At 44.2% G+C, this 25,058-nt stretch overlaps 1 protein-coding gene across 1 annotated transcript in view; it reads right to left on the bottom strand.

Annotated features, from left to right (window-relative positions):
* Positions 1-20,379: 20,379 nt before the first annotated feature.
* Positions 20,380-25,058, bottom strand: part of PRCP (prolylcarboxypeptidase) — a 29,765-nt gene continuing 25,086 nt past the window's right edge. Inside the window, exon 9 of the mRNA XM_066341288.1 lies at positions 20,380-23,437. Within this exon, the coding sequence (XP_066197385.1) occupies positions 23,233-23,437 (205 nt within the window). The 3' untranslated portion in view covers positions 20,380-23,232. The remainder of the gene's footprint in view (positions 23,438-25,058) is intronic.

Here is a 25,058-nt window from a genome sequence, read left to right as displayed (position 1 = left end):
CATTTCCTGATCGCGTCTTAATCGGCGAGTTGGTTGTGAAAGTTGATTTCTTGCACATTCTTATATCAGTGGGAATTTCTGCCCTTCCCTGACAAGTATTATAGGCAGCCTTTGACATACAGCCCTACAGGACCTAAATAGGCTGCTATTCTTTCCCTACACTGAAAGGGAGCTTTGTGCCAGGGATTCATTAAACTGCACTGCACAGCCCTTCATAAATGGGCTCAATAATGAACAGTCGATTTAACTGGAAAAGCTGCTGGAGCTGTTAAATTAAAGGGAAATAAAGTGCACTTCAGGCTCAGTCTGCCAGAAGAAAATGTTGACCTAAAAAAAAAAAAATTCTTTATTTTACTCAATCTCTTGCAAACAGGCTAAAATCTTCAGGAAGTTTATACTCACAACAGTGGGAACAATTTTAAAACACACTGGTTTGCTTTCCCACTAAAAAAGGAAGAATTGCAATAAAATACTCAATAAAATCAGGAGAGATAAAAGGCATATTCCACTCAAGCCAGATTCAGTCCTCTTAACATAAATTTAATATTTGTATGTAGATCACTCATCCCATTGACTTTATATAGGCAAAGCTTCCACTGGGGCTGAGTCCATAAAGTCATTAGGGAGATACTTTATTTCCAGTTTGGACTGCATAGCACTGCAGAATTTCAGAAAATACTGGCAGTCCTTTAGTGTCCAGTTCTGTCATCATGTTGCTCTTACAACTGTGGTTGTTTTCCCCATGTGAGGTGTGCAGTACTCAGCTGAAAAACAGGCTCGCATGGGAGACTCCATTTAATCTTCTGAATGAATACAAAAGTCCATCATTCAGCTGAGCCTGACCCAACTCTTGGTTTTGGAGGAGTGAAATTCCTTATTTCAGTGAGGTTACTCCAGTGTAAACCTGGAGCAGTGAATCAGCTCTTCCATCACAGCCGTCTCACTCTCCTTCATCTGGACAGTTTTAAATTCTGTTCCTCACCTGTGTTCTGTACTTTATACATGAAATGTTGTGAAAAGAATCTATCTATATGTGAAGGTAGACTGGAAGCTTACAGACAAGAAGATCAGAAGAAGCATGCAATTGGGAAGGGACCATCTCCTAATCTAATTCCTGGGGCAGCTCATCTGAAAAGGAACATCAGCACCAGCTTAAAAACCTTACTGTTGTTTTTACATTGTAGCTATTTTTCCTTATGTAAACTTCCTGACTGGAGAAACCCTCATCTTCTTCATACTATTGTTATTTTTGTTCAAATCTTGTATATAGTGTATAAGCTGATAGCAGCAGGCTTTCAGCTCTTCACTGAAGCGACCTTCAGTGGGCTTTGTATTTCTTTCTACTCTGAAAACATGGAGCATTCAGGAAGAATGCTGAAATTAGCTGAAATATGTCAGTCTTCCACCTAAATTGTCCATAAAGTCCATTGTTATTTAAAGTTTGATTATAAGTTACCCGGAATAGCTCAAAATCCCACAAGAATTGCAAACTCATGAACTTGTCTGTCAAAAAATAGTGCATTTTGTAGGCTGATAAGCCACCTCTTGTGCTGGTGACTCACCACTGCAAGAGCTGTGCAAAAAACACCACTTGCATGCATCTGCAGGAAAGAGTTTTGGGTGTTGAAACAGTAATCTTGTTTCATTAAGTCCTATTTATAATCCAGCACTTGGCTACTGGTAGAAATATACAATGAAGAAACATATACAAATTCATTTAAAATAATAGAAAAAAACCCCCACTTTTCATACTACTGAGATATCTTTTCCTCAGTTCGTGTGTATTCCTTGAATTTTCAGGGGTTTATCTTCACTCAGAGACATTTCTGAAGGAAAATGTGTGGGGGTTAGGGCCGAATTCCTTTATTTCTTTCTGTAGTATGGAAGAAATGTGAAATGCTATCAGACAGCAAGTAATGTCAAGCACTGTCTTGTTTGCTGCAAACTATCTTCCCTCTGAATTTTTTTTTTTTTTCTGCTTGGCAGGAACCAGCTTGTTAGATCTCTGGTCCCTGGCAGGCTTTGAGGAGGTGCTACATGGCTTTGAGAAGGGGCTGCGTGGCTTTGGGGAGGACAAGAGCTCCACAAACCTCACCTGATGCAAATAGTGAGGATTTAAAAATGCTAAGAAAGAGCCTCCCTGTATCTCAGAATGGCCACTGATGCCAAAGGTGTTTGGTGTCCCTCAGAGGTCTGGCCGTGCACTGTCCACAGCACAGAGGGAGCACAGGAGGGCCAGGCACTGTCTGGGGTGTGATCATGGTCACACACAGCTTGGCAACAGTGCTTCAGAAAGAAGCCTCCTCTTTCACTATTTATGCTCTGAAATAAGGACCTGGTCCAATTCCCAGTGAAGCCATTTCCACTGAATTTCATTAAGAGATCGGTAACTCTGGTTGATGGATCTAATGTTCAGGACTGGTGGGCATCAGCAATTCTCATGACTCTGGTAGGCCACTCCCTGTCTCTGCCCTCTGTTTGTGAATAGTCAATTTTCTTGAGCCAGGAAACCCCAAAATCTTCATATGATTTGTGGCCTCTTTGCTTGTGAAGCTATGAGCTGAACTTTGCTTGTCCTTGCAGCTCTGCTGTGGCCTGGGATGAGCATGCTCTGCCACTCTGGGCAGCTCTCAAATGATGCTTCAGCCATGCTGACTTGGAGGTGACTTCTCTCTGACTTGAAGGTGATTTTCAGGTACCTCTGACCACAGCAGTGTTATCATAACTTTTCCTACTCCCTAATGTCTCTCAAACAAACCTGGTGCAGCTCAGCTGATGGATCAGCCTGGAGAGGAGAAGACTCTGGGGAAACCTTAAAGCACCTTCCAATACCTAAAGAGGCAACTCGAGAGATGGAGAGGGACTTTTCACAAGTGCATGGAGCGACAACACAAGAGGGAATGGCTTTAAACTGAAAGAAGATAGGTTTAGGTTAGATATAAGAAAGAAAGAGAGGCTGTAGATGTCTCAGCCCTAGAAGTGTTCAAAACCAGGCTCTGTGTGGCTCTGAGCAGTCTAGTCTAGTGGAAGGTGTCCCTGCCCATGGTAGGGGTTTGGAATTAGACCTTCAAGGTCCCTTCCAACCCAAACCATTCTGTGATTTTGTGTGACCCCATGGCAGACAACAACAGAGCCCAATCCTCACAGATATTTACCCACAGGGATTTTTTTTTCTGGGGTGTTACAATTGTTATATTTGCAGCACAAGTTACCTGTAAAAATACTGTTCAGCAACATGTTCCAGTATTTAAATAAAAATAATTAGTTAATTAATTAAAATAAATGAAAACTGGTTAAACCCCATTTCTTTACAAGAACCTTTATCTCATAAAAAGAAAAACAATTGTGGAAATTTTAATTGCTTTATTTTTAACTTAGAAAGCTATCAAAACTGTGTCCAGTTTTGCCAATCAAAAATTGCCTATTGGGAAATTTCAAATCATCTTTAATAAGCTTAACTCAGCAGGCAAATATGATTTTCTATTCTCAATCTTGCCACCCATCCACTGCAGCACTGCGCTGCTCTGAGGGGCCCTCCAAGATCTGGAGGCAGACCAGGAATACGTTTTTGCCAGGGTGACATGAAGATCCATGTGAAAAATTATCAGGACAGCTGATATTCCGTGTCTGAGCTGCTGCAGGGAAATCAAAATCCCAAATTAATTTCATGGTCTTCAGATACCAGGACCAATTTTTTTAACTCTCTGTTTTCTTTTCACTTTTTTTTTTTTTTTTTTTTTTTTTTTTTTTTTTTTTTTTTTTTTTTTTTTTTTTTTTTTTTTTTTTTTTTTTTTCTCCCTTGCTGAGGTATATCTGCAGAGAGTTTAATCTTATCAGGAGCAGGAATTGGTCCCGAGACCCCTTTCTTACAGCAAAAATAATCTTCCCAGTGGTGCAGCACAGCCTGGAGGCTGAGATGGCCGCTGGTCAGCAGGACCTGGGCATGGCAGGAAACTCTGCTCCTGCACAAGGGACTTCCTTGGCCCACCATTGGCCGCAATACATTCTCCCACGGGAAGCCCCAGACCCTAAATCACCACAGCACCAGTGTCAGTCACCCAGGCCAAGCTCTGGGTTTCAATGGGTTTGCTCTCCTGCTTAGATCTGGGCATATTTTGTGGAACGAAAGACTTTGTTCACAGCAAGAGGGGTTCAGAGCCAGTTTGTGGGGCACAGCTGCCTTTTAAATGGTACCTGTCATCATAGGTTTCTTTAGGAGTTTAGATTCTAATACTTTATTTGCCTCTAAATTGTCTAGATAAACATATTATAAAGACATATATACCCAGAGTGGGAGTATACTGTGCTTAGGAGCTTTGCATGGAGCCAATACTGTATATAGACTAAAAATGCTGTTAAGTAAAGACCTCTTTTTTAAAGCTATAGCTGACATAAATGTTGGATTCTTGGTTACCATGAATGTTTTCTTAACCAGATGTTTTCAGTCTTTTCTTAACACAGCCACTCACAGATTGTTCCCTGAATTATTTCATGTTTAGAAATGGTGTCTGGTTAAAAGAGAGAGGGAGACGGAGGGAGAGAGTCGCACAAACTGCCATTATCATGCAAATAGCTGCAGAGGAAAAAGGACAGTGAAAATGATAGCACTGATCTAATTATCTGCAGGCCAATATAGCTAAGTCACTGAAAGAGGCCCACAGAAAAGGCTGCCACAGAAACACAAAAAACAGCCAGAAAACAATAAGGAACTTAGCAACAGTATAAAAACGGACTTCTTTCTGTGCACAAAGACTAGTTTTATGAGCATTTTTCTTGCTTTCAGTTTGCAGAAAAGGTTAGAGCACATTTTAAATTCTATGCCAGGATATTTCCCCCCTTCAGCTCCTAAAGATCCTTTGGCACGCCGTCATATCGCGGCGCGCCCGGCGGTGGGAACGTGCTGCTCCTGCCTGGCATGTCCGGACCGCCAGGGCCCAGTGCTGGGGGCTTCATGTGAGGTGGGGTCTGGCAGCACCGTTCTCCATGGCTGGGGCCTCCATCACCAGATCCAAGCTTTGCCCTTTCCCTGTGTAAATCCTCTTCTCTTCCTTTCTCCCAGGGGTTCCCAGCTGGAGGATGGAGGCTTTGTTCGCTTCCCACCCTCCTTCGGGCTCTCGTCGTTCCCTCCGTGTGGAGCCACAAGAGAAGCCCGGCTGTGGCAGCCTGAGTGGGCACAGCCATGGGCACAACCGTGATGCAGCTCAGCAAGGGCCTCCACAAGGACCACAAGACCCTGCCCACCAGATTGCCAAATACAGACACTGACAACCAAAGAAGAAATACCCAGAAGCCATTGACGGTGGTTGTCAAACAGGACCCAACCCGATCTCACCCCTAATCTCTTATTCTGTTTCTTATTCTCCATAAGAGAATCTCTTATTCTCATGGGGAGAAGCAGGCAGCTCCAGAGTAACTTCCCTGCCCTGTTTCAGTGATGCTGCTGACCTTGTTTTCCTGCTGACCTTGAAAAGGGCCCCATTATTGACCTGATCAAACTAATCTCAGCCAGATCTGATGAACTCAGGATACCTGCCAACCTTTCCCAACATCCATTGGAACTACGAGTGTCAAACCAGTGCAGGCAGTTGCCCAAAATGTCCTGAAAATGGTTTTTAGAAATTCAGAGGTCACCACGCTCCTTTTTGAGGGGGAGACTCTCACCCACTAACTGCTTTTGTTCATTGCAGGTTTAAACTGGACTGGGACCAAAGTTGGAAAGGGAAAAAACACAGAGCACCTCTCTCTCCAAAATCTCTTAGGTCATCTAATCCCTCCTATTCCCATTTTTAGGCTTAGAAAATCTACTAATGTATCAAAAGATCTGCAATTAGCCTCATGCCAAGAATGTACAGACACTACAACAAATAATTGCCAGATGCAGTAAGCCTTGTTCATATGACTGGATGCTCAGGAAAAGGAAAGTGAGGAAAAGCATTATATTCCAAACAACCTTTAATTCTTTCTTGAGGGCCTATCAAAGGGGTTTTTAAGAAGGATATTAAAGGGAATATGGAACATCATTCAGCTTGGATGGAGGGACCCACCAATATAGACAAAATTCAGTGGCATCACAATGAGGAAGAATAGAATCCACTGGAAATCCCTGAGGGATGAGAGGATTCAGACTGCACCCTCAGACACAGACAGGGTGGGCACTTTTGCCAGTGACTCATGCCACTTCTGAGCCTGTTACCCTCACAAACAGCCAGACACGAAGGTATGGAAATACAAACACTATGCAATCAATTTTGCCCAGAGGAAGTTATTTATACCTGTTTGGAGTACAGCTGGTGATATTTTTAGTGCAAGATAACATCTTTGAGCCTTCTCTGCAGTCTGGAGACTTTATCTCTTATCTTCATGTGTTAACTGCAGAGTTAACACATGGCCTAGATGCACTATTTAAAGGTGGTTTTCCTTAGAAGCATGGTTTTGGTTCATGGGATAGTATAGGCTTCATGGAGGAAGAATCAGAAGAAGAAAGAGGGCAGAAGGACTGTTTACAGAATTTTGAAATGGGTGGGCAGATTCACATGAGGAATTTCGTTCTTGAGAAAGACAACTTAACTATCAGGTGCTTAGAAAATCATTGTGGAGAAAATGTTCCCATATCTACCCAATAAGGATTCCTTGAGATCCTGCCCAGTCTTTGTCCCAGAGGACAAACTGGGGGTTAATAATGCACATGACTTGAGTGGAGATATATGGAAACTTGGGTCAGTTTCAGAGGGAATTGGTCAGGACAGCAGAATCTTATCAGATTAGAAATCTGCTAATGAGCCACAGGCAGACCTGTGCACCTCTGTCATTGTCCTTCCTTTGTCCCTGTCTCAGCCCCAGCTCCCACCACTGTCTGTAACCAGCATCACATAGAGCCCCATGGTGAACAGCCCAAATTGTTGCTAAACTTGTCCTTTTTCAATCTTGACAGGTTCACCCGAATCTTGATTGAATACCCAGGGCCCTTCACTGCTTGTACCAGCTTTTTCTACCTTACAGACCTCTTGGAAACACAGAAAATCACAGAGGAAGGAAGCTCAGAAGTCAAGTCGTCATGAAGAGTATGGCAGGCAGCTCTTTCTGTAGCATGGCCATTTAACTGCACAGTATCTCCTTCTATCTGAAGATACAACAAACAACAGCAGAATAAACAAATCTGATGAAGGAAACTACCACTAAGACAGAAATAACAGGCACTCAGCCCTTTCATCCAGCTCTCTGGGGCACTCATTACATCTTATTTTGATTTTTTTTTATTGTCCACAAAACCCATCTATTTTCTAGGAGAGCTTTGTTAGCATTTGTGCTATTGCAGGAGGAGCTGTCATGTCTGTGAATAGTCAGCTAAGGTCAGAAAACAGATTTTGGTGGCAAAATTGGCTGTGTCAGATAAGTGTAAGTCATGGTGATTATCTGCGAGGGAAAGTGAACAGGCTATAAAATGATAAGAGGAGCTGCTGGCACCAGAGATCCAGTTCAATTTTTTCCATGGAATTTAATTTACGCCATCTTTGCAAACAATATCTGACTGCTGTGTGAGATGGTCCAGCACCAGAACAGCAGCCACTAAATCAGCACCCAGCTGAACTCACCTCCTTGTTTGCTGCACCAAACAGAGACTGGAGGGGGTTTGAGCCTTCTTCCTCACAATTCTGTGCATTCTTTGATCTTCCACACAGAAGTCTCTCTCCACCGGATACTTCAGGGAGGAACTAGATCAAGCACTGCTTAGGTTAACAAGTGCCATGAAAACTGGATTTCATTGTCGATATCTAAACTACCCCCTTAATATTTCAGGAAGTATGGGTTTAATTCCTTTCTGTGTGTCCTGGCTGCAGAATACACAGCAGTAATCAGCTTGATGGAAGTGTGGAGATGAGCCTCACAGGCTGATGCCCACCATCCATGGTTTGCTCCATGACATGAAGGGCTGTGTAGAGAGGTCCAGCAATAACCCAACAGGGTATATCAGTCTTTAGGGCTCTGGGACCAGAAGCAGCTTTGGGAGGATGCTCTGGGTCAGGCACCATCATTAAGAGCTGTCTGTCAAGGCACTCTTCCCATCACCAAGAAAAAATATGGCCTTTTAAAAAGTGTCTGGGATACACAGATCCCTTTCTGAGCACATAAAAGATATGTCTGTGTTGGTAGTCCAGGGAACCAGTTTCCAGCTACTTTGACTGATAGTCTGATATCTTGCCCTTATCCTTGCTCCAGCTGATCCTGCAGGCCCTGGTCCACGTTACTTGCCAAAGAGGAGATGGTTATACCTCTATAATATTATTCAAAATTGAGCACTTGGGGCCACAGAGGCTGCCTGGGATGTTCAGACATGTTTAAGAAAACATTTCCAAGTCACCATTACTTGCTTTCCTCTGGGGATGGCTGAACAATTGCCTGCCCGTAGGAAGTGGGGAATGAATTGCTTATTTTGCTCTACTTGTGTGTGCAGCTTTTTCTTCACCTATTAAACTGTCATTATTTCTCACTTCTACCCTTCCCATTCTCTTCCCTGGGCTGCTGTGGGGGTGGGGGGCTGAGCTGCTGGCTGGGGCTAGACTACAACAAAATGCTGATTTCAGAACACAGTGCAGAAGGAGTTGATTTGCACTGGTGTCCAATAATTGAGGATCCATTGGGCCAGCAAGCTGAAGAGTTCCTGTAGCTTGGTGCCAAAGACATCCGCATGGGTTCTGGGTGCAGGTATTGGCTCCCAGTGCTGCTTTGGTATTTAACATGACAAATGGAACTGCTGCCCACTTTCACTTCCGTCCTCTCCATTTCCTCCTCCATCAGCAAAGACTGATGTACATCTTTGCATCTCCAGGAAGGACCTTCGTGTTCCCTTTAGTTGTCACAGGAACCCTCTGCCTTGAGGATGAGCCCCAAAGACAAGGATGTTTCATACACTGGAGTTTTAGCTGGAGAGAAGATGCAGTTTGCTACCCAAAGGGACATTTCTTGTTAGGCTAAATCTTGAAGCTCAGACTCCTAAAGGTGTCTAATCCTTACCAGTTTTAGCATGACTCATTGCCTAAGGCCAGAGAAGGTCTGTGGTGGTAACTCTCCAGGGTTGTGAGACTTAAAGGAGAATATGTGACACTTGGTCAGGTTCAAGCCAACTATACTTTAGAAACTTTGGAATTTTATTCCCATTTTCAAGTTTTCCTTTTGTCCATCCACCACACACATTACTGTACTTTTCCTTTTGAAAAAGAGAAAGAAAAATAGAAAAGAATGAAGAAATAGGAAAACAACATGCTCAGCTTAAAAAGAAATAATCAAAATGTTTTAAGAACACTTGGCAAAACAAATCTCATTTAGAAATCTCAACTTGGTAACAAGTTGCCCTAAGCATAGTGCCATATTCCTGGTTCTATTCCTGTGGCAGGCACATGGGCACATCATTCACACTGCCACTGCTGCCTTCCTCCACTGGCCATGGCCTTCCCTGGTCAGGGCCATCGTGGAATCAAAGAAACATGGAATACTTTGGGTTGGAACAGACCATTAAGGCCACCTGGCCCAACCACCCTGCAAGGAGCAGGGACACCTTCAACTGGACCAGGTTGGTCAGAGCCCATCCAGACCGGCCTTGAATGTTTACAAGGATGAGGCACCAACCTCCTCTCTGGGGAACCTGTGTCTCTATACCCTCATTATAAAGAACTTCTTTCTTACATATAATTTAAATCAACATTCCTTCTACCCTGGGCTGCATGCCCTGAGCATGTGTGTGCACGTGTAAATCCCGTTCTAAGCAAGGGGCTGCTGCAGTTGCATTTTCTCTCAAGGTGTGCACACCTCACAACTTGCTGCTGTCACTGTCCTCTTTTTTTTTTTTTTAACATTAAACCTTGCCCAAAAGCAGTTGTGTAAAGATTTAATCAGCTAAGTGCTTGTAATTAGGATGACCTGGAAGGAGAAAGGCTGGAGGACTGGTAATGTGGGACCCTTACCCGCCTTGAGGACACAGCCTACTTATGGAGCCTGAAGCCACCAGCACATTTTCAGGACCCAATCTTTTCCTGACAGGGCTTAGCCGAGAGTAAGAGCACAGCAGTCACTGTACTAAAATCCTGTTCTTCCCTCTGGATTTAAGTCCCCTGTGACCACGGCGGGAGCAGAGACCCCCTGTGACAGCACCGAGCCATAGGTCCCAGCCCCACAGCAGCCCTGTGCACGCAGAGACACCTCTGGAGTCACCCTCAAGGCTCCCAGGGCTGCTTCTCTAGGAGCCACTTATTGACTCGCCTCAACCCAAAGCAACAACGTCCGTCATCCATCCTCTTCCCAGCTCCGTCCCAGCGCCCCCCGCCCCCGGAGCAAGGAAAAGTGTCGAATAATCCTCCCCCGTTCGGTGTGTGGTCTGCTGCTCGGTGTCGTCATGCAGACAGTGCAGAGACAGGGGGTCAGGCGGGTCATCAGAATGCTAATAAGAAATCTGATTGATGAGCCGGTGCCTCGGGGATGAATGGGATACTTAATTAATGACTTCTGCTCTGTTTAAGAAAAAGTTTCCCTTAACTTCCATCCCTCTCTTTCTAGGGGAAAAAAAAAAAAGGAAAAAAAAAAAAAAAAAGAGAAAAACTCTATAATCCCAAGTTTTCCAAACAACATAAAGGGAACTTCAAAGACAGACGTGGTCAGTTTTTATGTGTTGGGTTGGTTCAGTGATTCTTTCCTTTCTTTGTTTACAAGGGCAGCCAGGCTTGATTCCAAGGCTGAAAAATAAAAGGCCACATTGTTCAACCAGATTCTGGATTTTTACAAGAAATTTCCTCCTTCCCAGTAGGGCAATTAACTGCTTCATTTCTGGCTCTGCCAGTACCAAAACATGCCGCCAGGCCTGTGAAACTCAGCAGAGGTCGGTTCCTGCCAAAACACTGCTCTGCTTCGGAAACAAGATGTACTATGGAGATGCTATTGTCCAATTAAATCCAACCAGTGATCCAGGACTGGTTGTTTGTGGGGCTTTTTGCAAGGAAATAAAAGCCCATTGGGAAAAATACCTGGTGGGCACTTAGCTTAGGAACACTGGACTGTGTATTCAGGGCGATTCGAATGGGATTTCAAACCAGCAATTAGCAATGGGAAAACAGCAACAGTTGCAAATGATCTCTTCCGGATTGATTTGGAGGGTTGTTTCATGCTAAATGAATAGCAGCAGGAAGGATGATGAAAAGGGAAGAAGGAAACCCACACAAATTATTTTTTTTCCCTCTGAGTTTGTTTTTTTTTTTTAGGAACAAGTTCAGCTGCAGTGTTGAGGGCAGAACAAACTGCTGGGTATCAGCACCTGGGAAATAGCAGCAACAAAGGGATGCAGAGAGTCTTATTGGGTCCCACAGGTTTCCCACACAAATTCATTCACCCCCAGCAGACAACTCCTGGTCTCTGTGGGCCCCAACACCACAACATGAAGCCAGGCCCACAGGCTCAGCAGATTTGTGGGATCTTGAGCCCCTTTGTGGACCCAAGGGGGGAAGGAAGCCGCATCCCTCAGCTCCACCTGGGCTTCACCAGCCCTTTGCTGCAGTTTAAGGGTGTCCCAAATGCTAGGCCCATTGCAAGAACATTTTTGTTCTTGCAGGAGCTGCTCATGTACCACTAGCCAAGTGTGTATTTAAGTGCTTGGTTGATCTGAAACCCATGGGAGGAAGGTGAGGATCCTGACCAAGTCCATGGCTGTCCCTGGCAGTGATGCTCAGCTCAGGATCACAGGACCTGCAGGCTGCCTTTGGCTGGATTGTTAGAGCTGAATTTTGATGCTGGCATCTCATTTTGAACTTCTCCCTGTAGTAATCCTGTACATATCAAACATAACCTGTAAATATGTTCAGCTGTAGCTTTAAATACAATTTAAAGTACTTTATTTTAAAATAGACAAGAGACACTGAGGGCACGGAGTTGGCATCAGACTGAAATTTGGGCACATAATGAAATGTGCCAACTGCAGAAGAAGAAAGGGCAGGCATGGCTTTAACCTGGCAGCCTATTTGTCCTTTTTTAATTAATTTTCTGAGTAGGCACCTGCTTTGGCCTAAGGGTTTAGAGCAGTGGTTACTCTCACCAGCCTCGCTAGATTAAATCTCCATTTTTTCAAATCCCACTTGTGGGATATAGCTGTCACTCGTTTAGGTAGTTTATTATCTAAAAATCATTGACTTATTTAAAGTGATGGGAAAGTTCAGAGTCCTTTCTCCCTCTGGTCTTGGGTCCCCAGAGCTGTGATTTTCTACTCAGTTTTGTCCAAGAGAGGAACTGTGTGGAGCAGCAACAAAGCAGAATATAATGGCTCAAATGTTCTCATCTGGAACCTGTGTGGCCTATCTGACCATTATTTTAGGGAATTTGAGTTAATTCTGGTTTATTTTTAGCCCTTCAGATCTTTCTGCACAAAGGGTTAATAAAGACACAAGCTGGGCAACAAGAGGAGCAGGAAGAGGAGGGCAGAGGTGTGGGAATGGAGCAGGTCTCTGACCCTCCTGGGGACCGCACTTCGGACACACCAGCTCAAGGAAAGGGAGGAAAAGAAACAAGTGAGAAAAGACCTGCCAAGCAATGCTGGCCAGGCAGGAAAAAACCCCCAAAAAACAACAAACCAATGGCCCAGAGCTGATTTGCATTTGTATTGGGCACTTGGGGAATAGAGATAAAACAGTCTTTATTTTTCAGGGGAGTTCAGGGAATATCAGTAGCAACATCCGTGCATGAGCACAGAAGGGGAAATAGAGGAAATAGAAGTATTTTGGTAATCCCGTTCTTAGGCAGTAACAGTGATAACATCACAATAACATATCTCACCCTTTTTCCTGGGTCTCATCAAGAGAAGCAGCACAGGCACAAAGTTGCAGTCCCTTCTGGCAGTGCTGTGTAGGAGAAGTCAAGGAGAGAGGTTAGAGGGGGGGGAGGTCACCAGCAATTTATTGCTAAACTGTGAAAAAAAAGGAAGGGCCCAAGAGTCTACAACTAGTATCAGAATGCCCCCAAACCTCCTGCCATCAATGCCTGTAATGCTCTGTGGACCTTCTTTCTGCCTGATGGGCAGTGGCAGCACAAAAGCAAAGCAGAACTGAAAACTGGAAAAGAGCACTGGTCAAATATTGAAGACGATCACAGAAATAAGTAATTTGTGGTCAGTGGAACAATTTGTGTGGCTGAGCTGCTTCCTTAAAGCTCAGGCTGTGACTGCTCACCATGGGTGTAAGACACACTCATCTATCTTATTTCCCCCTGGTTCCCAGACAGCTCGTTTCCTTAGATCAAATTAGTTGGGTTGGAAGGGACATTTAAAGACCATTTAGTCCATTCCCCTTGCCATGGATAGGGGTATCTTTCTCTAGAATGCTCTAAGCCCCACCCAACACAACCCTGAACGTTTCTAGGAATGAGGCATCCGCACAGTTATAGGTCTGTCCCTCCCTGTACTGCCCAAGTCATAAAATGCCTGCCTGCTGGGCTTCTCTCCAGTCTCATGGTTTTGCAGGTTCCTGGGCACTACTCCTTGACAGATGAACATTTATCAGCTGCTGGACCTCTGCTTAATTCTGATTTAGTTACACAGACATGTGGATTCTATCCAACCTATGAAAGAGCAGTGCATTGGCCATGTTCACTCCTCATGCCAGGTGTACCCAGTGGAGGATGAACCTATCCACCAGTGCACCAGTCCAGGGTACTGCCTACCACTGGGCAGCTCCACATGGCCAGCTTCTGTTTGCTGCACAATTTTGTGGAGAGTTACTCATTTTGCACTTTTAAGTGGCAAAAAGGACCACTGAGTTCATCTCATATCCCAAGTCAAAGTGTTGATGTTACTGCTCCTGTAACAGCCTGACCTGTGGCCACAGATGCTCCAGGAGGGCTCTGTGCAGAGCAGGGCAACTCAGGCATGATGGTCACTTCCCAGTCAGTGGTGTGGTGGGCGGATCAGCAAGGACATGGGCTTACCACCTCAGGGAGTGCCTGAGGTAACAGCCCAGCTCCACCACCGTGTTATGGAAGAGCCCTGGGGCTAAGGATCTTCTGCTATGGGCCAACATGTGCTATTTATCCCTGACAGAACTGCCAGGAACAGCCCTGATCCTCTAAAAGCCCTGGAGAATCACTTGCCCTCATGTTTAAATGAACTGTGTGCTCCTCTGCATGAGGAATGATCAGAACCAGGAGGGCTCTGCTTGGGTGTTTATTAGCCATGTGTACCAGATCAAAGCACAGGAGCAAGCAGCCCTCTGCTGTCATTTCCCAGCTGGGAAACAACTTAAGGTTACTTCAGGCTTGATTCCCTTCAGGCTTTGCCCATGTAATTCCTTACTGTGCATTTGCAGTCACCTTTAGAGCACACGGAACTTCAAGTGGGACAGGAAGGTTCAGAAAACTCAAAGTGGTGTTGTGAAATGATTTAAAAGTGCAGCTGTGCCAATGCCAGCCAGCTGGCACTCGCATCTCCTGGCACCCACATGCCAAGGTCCACACACATTGCAGAAGGTGCTGCCTTCTGGCAGGTTTCCTCTACATCCTTTCTATCCAGAAATTCTCCATTCACCAAAAAGTATTTTTGCTGCCATTTCTCAGTGATCTGGACGACTGGGGGTTGGAAGGGAAGGGAGGAACTGAGGTAGCAGAGGTCGAGCCCCTGGCTTACTCTGCTGATCAAATCCCGGGCTGCGGCATTACCTTCCCTTTCGGCTGACCCAGTCCGAGCGCTGTGACTGCCTATTCCCACGCCACGTCAAAGGGAAGGTTTACATTGTTCACTGGATATTAATTTAAATTATTCTGGGGCGCTTGGAAACCACCTCCTCCCCCCTGCTCCCGTTCAGTCTCCATGGGGACTATCGCAGAGGCTGGGCAATAGAAATGAGCAGCACTGACACACCGACCGTCCTCCCCTTCTGCTGCAAACTGCCATCAGCCATTTCCACTGCCACAGGGGACACATTCATATTTGGCTGAATGACTCGCTAGGACAAGATAGATCAGTTTTTAGAGTCTGGTACAATATCCTACTAATACCACTTTCCATTTATCCCTTAGGTTCACACGCTTGTGTTGTGGTTCTTTTCTTCACACCAACATCCTGCTGCTTGTTGATGGTATTAATAACACCCGCGGCAGGAGGCTGCGCCCCCCGGGGTCCGGGCTGTCGGTGTAATTATTGAATGACATTGGGGTTGTTCTGTAAATTACTTTGTGACCCAGGAATTCAGCAGGTTACCGCTATAACTCAGGCTCTCACAGTTGATTGCACTCACCTCCTGCTGCCCCGACATTTATTAGTCTCGTTTGCCTAGCAAGCACTGGCCTCATCTGTGTGCTCACAGAGATACGTGTTCTGTGGAGGGGAGCCACTGTCCTCCCCTTAGACCAAAGGAATGGGGCTCACATTCACACCAGAGCCTGCCTCAGCCAAGGAGTTGATGGCAGCTGGCGGGTGTGTGAGGTGTTTGGAGGAACACCAAGAGACCTTAGACATTGCAAAAAGCTGCGTTGCTTCATATCAGACAGACACAGGTGTGCAGGTGTGGAAGGTCTGGGTGCTCTGGGAAGCCAATCCTGGAAACAGTGACACAGTAAGCTGTACCTGCCATCACTCCTGATGACTCCTCAGTATCTGTCCAGATGTACTGGGTAGCTTCCCAGGAAATGCTGAGCAGCCCTGGAGCACCACTCAAGATTTGGACAGATACCACATTAAAATGTTTATACTTCTGAAGAAAATCAGTCAAGACCTGGCTGGTCTTATTCTGGTCCTAATTCCTTACTTGCAAAATGGTTATATAACACCTGTGATGAAACACTGGTGGTCTGATGCATAGCTCTCTCAGACTCATTTGACCCTATGAACAACCCTCCAAAAGAAATCCCTTACCCTTTGTATGGAGGCAGCCCAGACTGCTCCTCTTCCTCACCCCAGTTGCTTGGACAGTGACTAGCTGTTAAACCTGTCACACAGTCCCTCTTCAGAAATGACTGGGCCCTGTTTTCATTGCAGCATGGTGGCTGTGAGGACTGAACATCACTTCTAAAGCTCAGAGCAGCCAAAGCTTTTCTTCCCTTGTCCTGGCAGCTGGTCAGATCTCAGCTGAGATTCCATGACAGGATTGGTGTAGGGATGCAGATAGCAAGAAGGCTGTCAGCCTTCCAGTGCTGCAAAAGTTTTAGAGAAAAGGAGTTTTCAAAATGAGCCCAAGATCTCTTCTACAAGAACATCAATGAAGAAGCTAAGTTGTTCTCAGATTTCAAGTTCTTTGGAATGTCTCAGCCTTGCAGATGGCATCAAGTCAGAGAGAAGAACTGAAGGAAGGGTGGCCATTCATACATGTGCTGAAAGAAGGAGACAAGAACTTTATGGTATTCAGTGAGAGCAACCAAAAACCCCTCTCCCTTTGGGAAGGAAGGACTCATTGCATTGGCGCAGAATTGCTCTTTTCTCCTTCAGAATATTCAGTCTGATACAATCTGGGACTGGTTTTTAGGTGGTCCATTAAGATCTTGAACATTCTCTCTCCACAACAGAGAGCCCAGCACCAAGTCCACAGTCAAGGCAGGTAGATGAGATACAGAAGTATATCTAAGTGTCTGTCTTCACGAGGAATACACACTGATGTTGAGGGTACCTCTTTCTGCTGTGTTGCTCCACTGGGTGGTGAGAGGAGATTGTGTTTCATTCCAGCTGGGAAAGGCAATAACTCAATATCCTTTTCCTCCTGATGTGCTGCTTTGAGGATGTTCAGAGAACAAATTAGAAAATGCAACCTGTTTGTCTCTGCTGTAAAGCCAAATCCATTTGCTGAAGAGTCCCAGAGCCACTACTTGCTTTGCTAAATGCTTCAGCAACATGGGAGGTTCTACCTATCATGCTGTTCCCAACAACAAGACTTCCTAATGTGTCTGAGACCTGTGCCTTCAGATGCACATGGGGAAACCAAAGAATCAAAAGCACAGGCCTATGAACAGCAGAGAAGCTGAACACCATCAGGCTGATGCCAGACAAGGTTCAGCTGTGGCTGTATCCCACAGCATCACCTTTCGGTGCTGTCCTCCCTCCCCAGGCTCAGGCCTCCCCTGCAAAAACTTGTCAGAAGGTGGCAAACCTTTCCAAGGGGTTGATATGGAAAACTGGACCTTTCAGTCTAAGCTCCTGGATCTGCACGGGTAGAGCTGCTCACCCAAAGCACAAAAACAGACAGGGTCTTGTCATCCAAGCAACTGCAGGCAACTTCACCACACGCTTAGAAAGGAGAATGCATTCCTGTATTCCATGTTGCAGGGAGTGTGGTTTTGCAGGAGGGCAAAAAGGAGGGCCCTCTATTCAGGTGGCAGTCAAAGGGAGCAGAGAGTGCTCAGCCGCCTGCCGGAATTGGCTCTGTATTGGTTACACCCCCAGCTATTCGAGGTAAAACCTGGCCTCTCAAAGCTCTCTGCCTCTCTCCTGTGCCTTTGTATTCTCTAGAAGGTGAAGCTTAAGGGTATAAAAAGCTGCAAACAAGTTCCTACCTCTGGAGACCAGGCATTTACTCTAAGAAAGAAAGACCAATTGCTTCCCAGAGCATTGTCCACCCACATTAGAGAAAGGATTAAGCAGATACATTCAGCTATTCTAACAGATTTTCTTTAAACCTTGAATACGCCTCTCACACTTGGTAAGATAATCACATTAGTTTTGTCATTAAAAGATCCCTTTTATAGAAAGTACCTAAACCGCTTAAACCACCCAGAGAGGTCGCATACATTAGAAAACAACAAGACAAACGGAAGGGATTTGCTATTCCTGGTCTCAGTGTTTCACTGCCCCTACTTTCTAAACTGGGGGGTGGAACCAAAAGATTTTTCAAATCACCAGCGGAGGGAAAAGCCCCTGAGAGCCGGGCAGCCCCCACCCGCCCCGGGGAGCCCAGGAAACACTGGGGTAGAGCACTGAGGGCTCTGGAGAGAACATTATTACACGTGGAGATGCTCACATTACATTACCATTTGGTTACAGCCAAAGCACCCCCACAGCTGATCTCCCTCCGCTGAATATCCAGCACCCCAAACCCAACTGCAAGACCAGCAGCAGCTGAGGCTGAGCTGATTACTGCCCTGCAGAGCACAGCAGTGAGGAGATCCGTGCTGAAGGAGCACACATCCTCACTCACATCCTCCTCACTGTTCCCTGCTGCGGGTGTTGAGGGCCCGGCTGTCTCTACATCACACCCCAGGACCACGGGATCCGCGCAGGAGTGCTGCAAGGACAATGCCAGTGCCCACCTCAGCAGGGCTCAGGGTAGGAGTGCAATCACCTGTCAGCAATCTAACTCTGCTGTAGAGAAACTGCTTCATTGGCCTTGTTTTATTGAAAGGCTACAGAGGAGGATACTGTCTCAAAGCATGCGGATCAAATGGTTTCAGATTTGCTGGTGAAATAAAGTTGGGCTAGGGGTAAAACAAGGAAGACTTGCAGGTTCCTGCAGGTGGAGGCAGTGCTGGGAAATCAAGGAACCCAAATTAATACAGGAGCACAAGTCAGACCAGTGAAAGCTCCAATGCCCAGCATCTTTAGATTATAAAATCTGTGGGTTTTAGCAATAGGAGGGGCAAAAGTAGTAAAGCACTGTTAATTTACTGCAGATATGTTCAGTTCATATTTTTTGCCATTCCTTCATTGCACGTTTTCTGCTAACCTGCACTGCCAAAACAAACCATTTCAGGTTTTTTGACAGGGACAGTCTTAAAAAAAAAGACAGATTTGCAGTCACCTTTGTAAGACCAAGTCTTGGGTTTAAAAACACAGAGAGAGGTTAGATTATTTTTAAAAACCACCAAAACCTAGAGGCTACAGTAGAAACACCCAGTAGGATGCCAGTTACAATATAACAATGATGTTCTGAATCAAGAGAGGACAGCTAAAAATGGAGGCTTGGTGTATACAATCCACTGTATTCTTTCATGCCATGTTTAGTGGCTTCACAGTGTCCCCCTGACTGCCAGAAGGACGTAATGACTCCACCATCAGTCCTGCAAGGAGCTAAAACACCCAAGTGTCTATGTGCTTGTCTTTAACCTACATAAAGCTCTTTAGGTCACTCATGATTCCTTAGAGATTCAGTTCACAACAGCTAAGTACCCTTTTAAGAGCAGAGGTAGAAAAAGAAATCTCTTTATTTAAAGCATAATGACAATTTTTTGCAACATCATTGGTGGGCAGACAGCATGAGAGACAAAACTTCTTCCTTTTCCAGTGATTTAGAATCCATGCTCCAGGAGGAGTTTCCTTTTGTGAAAAAACGAGATTCGCTTTTTTTTGTAAATTTTAAGAAATAGGTTTAATAAAAGATAAGACAATTAGGAGATAAAAAAGCAAAGTACGGCCGGACGGGTGACTTGGCACTCAGCCAAGTCCACAACCTGCTATTTCAGAGACTTTCTTTAAATACCCTTTCTGTTGTATCAGTCTGTTGAATATTCATATTTTTCCATAAACTAGTTTCCATATTCCAGGGACTGTTTTGCATGGCCCCTCCTTGGATCCGCCTTTTTAGAGCATGCGTGTTTCTTGGCTGTGTCTTCATTATCACCTCCAGATTGGGCCTTGGTCCGTGCTTTCTTCAGATGGGAGATGCTGATAGCTGGTGTATCAATAGCAGAGTCTTCTTTACATGTTCACTGGATGTTATCCCAGCCAAACAGACAGTTTAAGCATACTATATCACTACTACCACTATGCCTAATTTTCTTTACTAACAGCAGAAATAAAAACTTATATCCTTACCACAAAGTTATTAATCATATAGCACACACCTTACGAAAAGCCAACTTTATAATAGGCATTTATAACACTTTCTATACACTCTTCTGATGATTAAATATTTGATCATCTTCAAAATTAAAATTATCCTACAAACAGAATGAGTTGCATAACCTATTTAGCTCCTTCCCAAGAGTCTGCAGCCTTAGCTCTGCCCTATTAACTATTTGGTATAAACCCCCCCGTTGGAGGTCAGGGGATGTTACAGATCTATCTCACAACCTTCCTCAGTATGGACATGTGGGAAGTGCATGTTTGCCTGGGAAAGCTTTCAAAAGGAAAATGGACTTTTCCCATTATAGGTAGCTTGACTGCATTCAGTGTAGTCACCTACAGAGAACAACCAGCTCATACACCTGCTCCTCACCACAGCCAAAGCTCTGAAGTGAGAAACTCCCAAAGGAGTGCAGACTCACCATCTGTCATCCTGACTGCCATGTGTGTGCCTTGAGGATTCCTGTAATCAGCTCTCCTCCAACTCAAGAGTAAAGTACAAACCACACAATGTCACTTGCAGAACTTGGAATCTGCCCGAGGATAAAAAAAGATGTCCCTGCAAAACAAAATCCAGTTCCAGAAACTCAGTGTTATTTTAATGCATTTTTATTGATACAAACTTGAGGCACACCACTAAGATTCATGATTTGGGGAAAACATTAATTCTTTTTCCTTCTGCATTTTTTTATGTAGGAAACATACAGTCTTGAATTCCAGTAATTTCTGACACAAGCCAATGGCTTACATAAGCCTGAGATGAATTATTGCCTATCATCATATGCCTGGAGAGATAAATCACCCATTTGTTATGGCCCAACTCATTCTCACCTGTACAAAACACACAGGAGAACCAACATTTAGATGAGGTAGCCAAATCACAAGACAGTCCCTTGGTAGCATTCAGAGATGTGTACATGGATTTTAAGATGAAATCTGAATATTTGAGATAAATAAGAGCTAAGGTTTTGACTACTCAGCCTGACAGGAAAAAAGTAAAGTCAATTAAAATACCATAAAAACAAGCCACATCATTCATAAGCTGGTCCAACCAATAAGAACCTGATCCAAAGTGCACTTGAATCAATCTCACAGACAAAAATTGTATGGAATAGAAAGACTATTAACATCCTCCCCAAATAAACAAAAAGCACAAACAAAACCCCTCTGAAAAGAAATTTAAGTGTCATTTCACAAAATTTGAGTTGAGAAATTGTATGTTGTCCTAAATGTTGTTGAAGGTGACTTTTTTTGCTAATTGAAGGAGTGAAAAGAGAAAAAATAAAATTTTAAATTACTTATGCTGCTTGAAACTAAAAAGTGTTTTCCATACAACAAAGCAGCAGCTGTTTCCTGAGACAGTAAGCTCACCAGCAGGGGAGAGAGGACACACAAACTGACTAATAACATAGAGTAGCTGTTAATTTGGGCTGTTCACGTCTTTATCCATACAACAGGGAAACGCTTATCCTGAAATTTTCACTTGGAGTAGCACCCTATGCAGTCAGTGGGCTAATGAGTACAACTGGACCAGGATCTTGCTTGCTAGATTAAATCATTTCTGATGCCTAAATTTATATTAACTCTTGCAGGTTTCATTCCTCACACTGCAGTAAAGTGGGAAACAACCACACATCAATTAATGTGTAAGAAGATACAACAATATTTCTAAAAACTTTGCTGTAACATAATTGATTAAAAACCAAAAAATTTTGTTTCAAAAGAATCAATGATATATTACTCAAAATTCTGTGAGTGACAGTCTGGAGTATATTTACAGCAAAGAATGGAACTACTGGAAAAGGGGAACACCAAGAGCTTTCAGTCAACAGGTTTCAGGAAAATCCTATCCAGTTCATCCTTTAGCCCTTATCTGGCTTGTTCTCTGGAGTCTAAGAAATTACCTTGCTCAAAAGCTCAAGACATTCAGACTGCAGTCTGAACATAAATGCCATGCTTAACACTAGATGAGGAAAAAGACAATCTATGGAAAGAAAGATATACAGGAGTGTTTGAAAAGATAAAAATTCAGTGTTGGGTTCTCTTTGTTCCCAGAGGACATGAGGAGACTGGAAAAAGAAAAGGCCACCTGGGATCTTAAGAAAACACTCAACTATCAGGCATATCATCAAAGCTGAGAAAACTTTTCAACAGAGATGGAATTTTAAGAGTCTGGGAACATGAAAACTTGCCTGAGTCATTCTAAAATGGAGTTGTCCTTTAAACTGCAAAGAATCCTTTCTGAAGAAGGGCTGCAGTGTGAATGAAGCCAAAGCTGGAAAACAAGGGGACTGCCCCAGCCATTTATTAATGTCAAATATGCTGTCTCATGAATCAGGGCAGTTTGTCTGGTTTGGAAGCCTTACAGAAAGCCCAGTGCACCTGGCTTGGTGAGCTCAGCATCAGGCTTTAGGCTGATACAAGGGAATAGTTGCATTCTGTGTTTTCAATAGTTTGTCCAGCAAACAATTTTTTAAAGGCTTTTATTGAAAAGCCATCAGCAAACAGATCATGCAGAATTTGAACAATACACAGAATGGAGGGGAGGGAAGAACCCACACAAGGCACAGCCCCAATTATTTGTCACTTCATAAGATGTAGCCAGCACAAGTGTCACATTTGCTCTTTAGGAGAATAGCTTCAAAAGCTTCCTAATTTTAAAAAGCTAAGCGTTTGTGAGGAATACAAACATACACACAAAATATACTCAGTTTTCTTTGGTAACCATCATCACAGATAGTGATAGATATCTAAGAATTAGAACTCACAGCAAAAGAAGAAATAAAATCCTGATGCAGTGTCTGCATGCTCAGCCACTTACCAGCAGAGTGAGTCTGGGCCCAGCCCAGACCATTCAGTGCAGCATAGAATACGAAAATCCACCAATTAAAAAGCTAGGAAAACTAGGTAGGAGAAAAGTTGGATATTTCTTTCTTTCCCAACACTGATTCCAAAGGTAAGGGCTGTTTAGTTCCCTTACAAACAGCACAGCCAGTTTCCCCAGACCTTCCCCACCTCTCCACCAAAATCACAGTAAGATGTGATTTCTGTTCAGTCATACTGGAGGCAGCAGGAGTTTCACCATCAACAGCACTCGCATGTAACCCACTGTTGGCTACACCAGCAGCTGGAACAATCACTCAGCACAGTGAGGAGAAGGGCAGCAAGCCTAGAACAGGAACCCCTTACTGTGTAGTAAAGTACAGCATGTGAGAAGAGCAGAAGAGGAAAGCAAACCAGAGCAGGCAGCTCAATCCATGCACTTTGACTGGAGTTTATCATTGAGAATGCTCTCCATCCATCTGCTGCCTGCAGACACAGGCAATGGTGACCAGGTGCAGGTGAGGAAGCAGGAGGGAAATGCTCCAGTGACCACATCACAAATCCTGGCCCTACTCCCAGCAAAGCCAAGAGAGGTGTGAAGGCCAAGTTGTTGCAGTACCACTTCAGTGGCTGTGCCTGGCCTTTTCAATCCACTCCTTCATGAGGCAGATCTCCAAGGCTCGAGCCTGCTGGACAGACTTGGGGTCCAAAGGGTTGCGGCTGCGTAGGTCCAGGTGATGGGCTCCATCTGGGATCACAACTGCCACGAGGGAATCGCTGATGTTCTGGGTCACCCCACCTGCAGACCATGGATCCAGGCCACCATTGCTGTAAGGAAAGACTATTCCATTAGGGTCCATGTGCACAGCAGTCAGCTGTGAGGCTGCTGCTCACATCAACATTTCTACCAGTTTTGCATGTGCAGCCACAGAAACAGACCTCATCCCATGTCTTGTGCCCATCCCTCTGCTAAGAAGGACCTTCTTGACAGAGGTATGGAGCTATCAGCAGCTTAAGCAAGGCTCAACTTCTCAAATATCTGCTAATTCAGATAACCTATAAAGAGTGCAAAAGCCTCTCAAGAGAAATCTGCTGCCACTTGTAACTGTCATAAAAGTTTCAGGTTTCCCTCTATCAAAACATGCCCAAATTCCCAAATCAAAGCACTTCACTTTCCTTCCTCACAGCTTGCCATAAACGAATTACTCACTGGACCCTTAAAGCTGAATTTTTAGGAAGTTCTACCTTTTGCTGTCTCAGATACTCATCTGAGTATATATACCAACTGGTTTTGCAAAGAAATGCTTGAATGGTTTGTTAGTGTGCTGACTTTAGTAACAACCATATGAAAATGAAGATTTTATCCCCTTAAAAATTGTCTAAAATTACTCTTCCTCTGTAACAGGACAAATTACTCCCATTTACTCCCCCTCCTCCCTCATCCCAAATCAATTTTAAGAATTCCTTACACTACAGATATAGCTCCAAATAACAGTCTATAGAGCAAGCCAATGGGTCAGCTGGGAGGGGGCTTTCCATCTCTCATTCCTAGCATTGGACTTCACCCAATAACCCTTACTATACCTTATTTTCCTTTACTGCAATGCCCTTCCCATATAAGGCCCATTTTTCTGCGTAAAGAATGCAATATCCACATACTTGTGGAACTAGACAAACCTAGATCTGTTTCTCACTTAAAACACTGGACCTGCCCACAAGAGGAAATGTCAGAGATGGGTTGTGGTATGAGAGAGTAAATTTCCAGAAGGAGCTAAGAAATTAAAACATCCTTGGACAGAAAGATATGCAGCTAGAAGCATACCACAATGGCTGCAACAGAAAATAACAGTAAAATAATGCATTCTAAAAAAAGCCTTTTTAGAAACAACCAGGAGTATAAACTTGATGGGGTCTAAACTAATATTTCACTTGTTTCACCACTGAAAAGAAACCAAAACAACTAAGTATCTTGAGTCTCTGCAGTTCTTTACTTTCAGTGATTCTAAATATGACTTCAGACAAGAGAAACATTTTCTATCTGCGAAACAAAAAGCATTGAGAGCTGCCCAATAAGCCAGAAGCATTGGATTTAAAAGGTCACCTGAATCAGCAGAGCACCTTAGCAACAGGGGGATGAGTTGCTGAGAGACCCATGATGCACATGAACTTGGATCTTTTGGTCCTAGTCATGTGGAAGCTAAGCATGCCACAAGCTTTTCTGTGAGCTTCTGGCTGCATCCTCTGCACCTCCTTCCAAAGGATGGCACCAGAGGCATTGACGCAGTTTGGGAAGAGAAACTAAAAGGGAGGGGGGATGGAGGGCTCACTACAAAATCATAAACCTTAACAGTTTTTCCAGATTAAGATCATTCCAACTGGAATGAATTATTTATGTGTTAAAACTAAGCATGTGTCTAAGTACTCAGCTGCCCATCTCACAGGACAGGGA

Source organism: Sylvia atricapilla, chromosome 2 (assembly GCF_009819655.1).
Source record: "Sylvia atricapilla isolate bSylAtr1 chromosome 2, bSylAtr1.pri, whole genome shotgun sequence".
Classification (NCBI taxonomy): domain Eukaryota; kingdom Metazoa; phylum Chordata; class Aves; order Passeriformes; family Sylviidae; genus Sylvia; species Sylvia atricapilla.
This window is presented reverse-complemented; position numbering and strand designations above follow the sequence as displayed.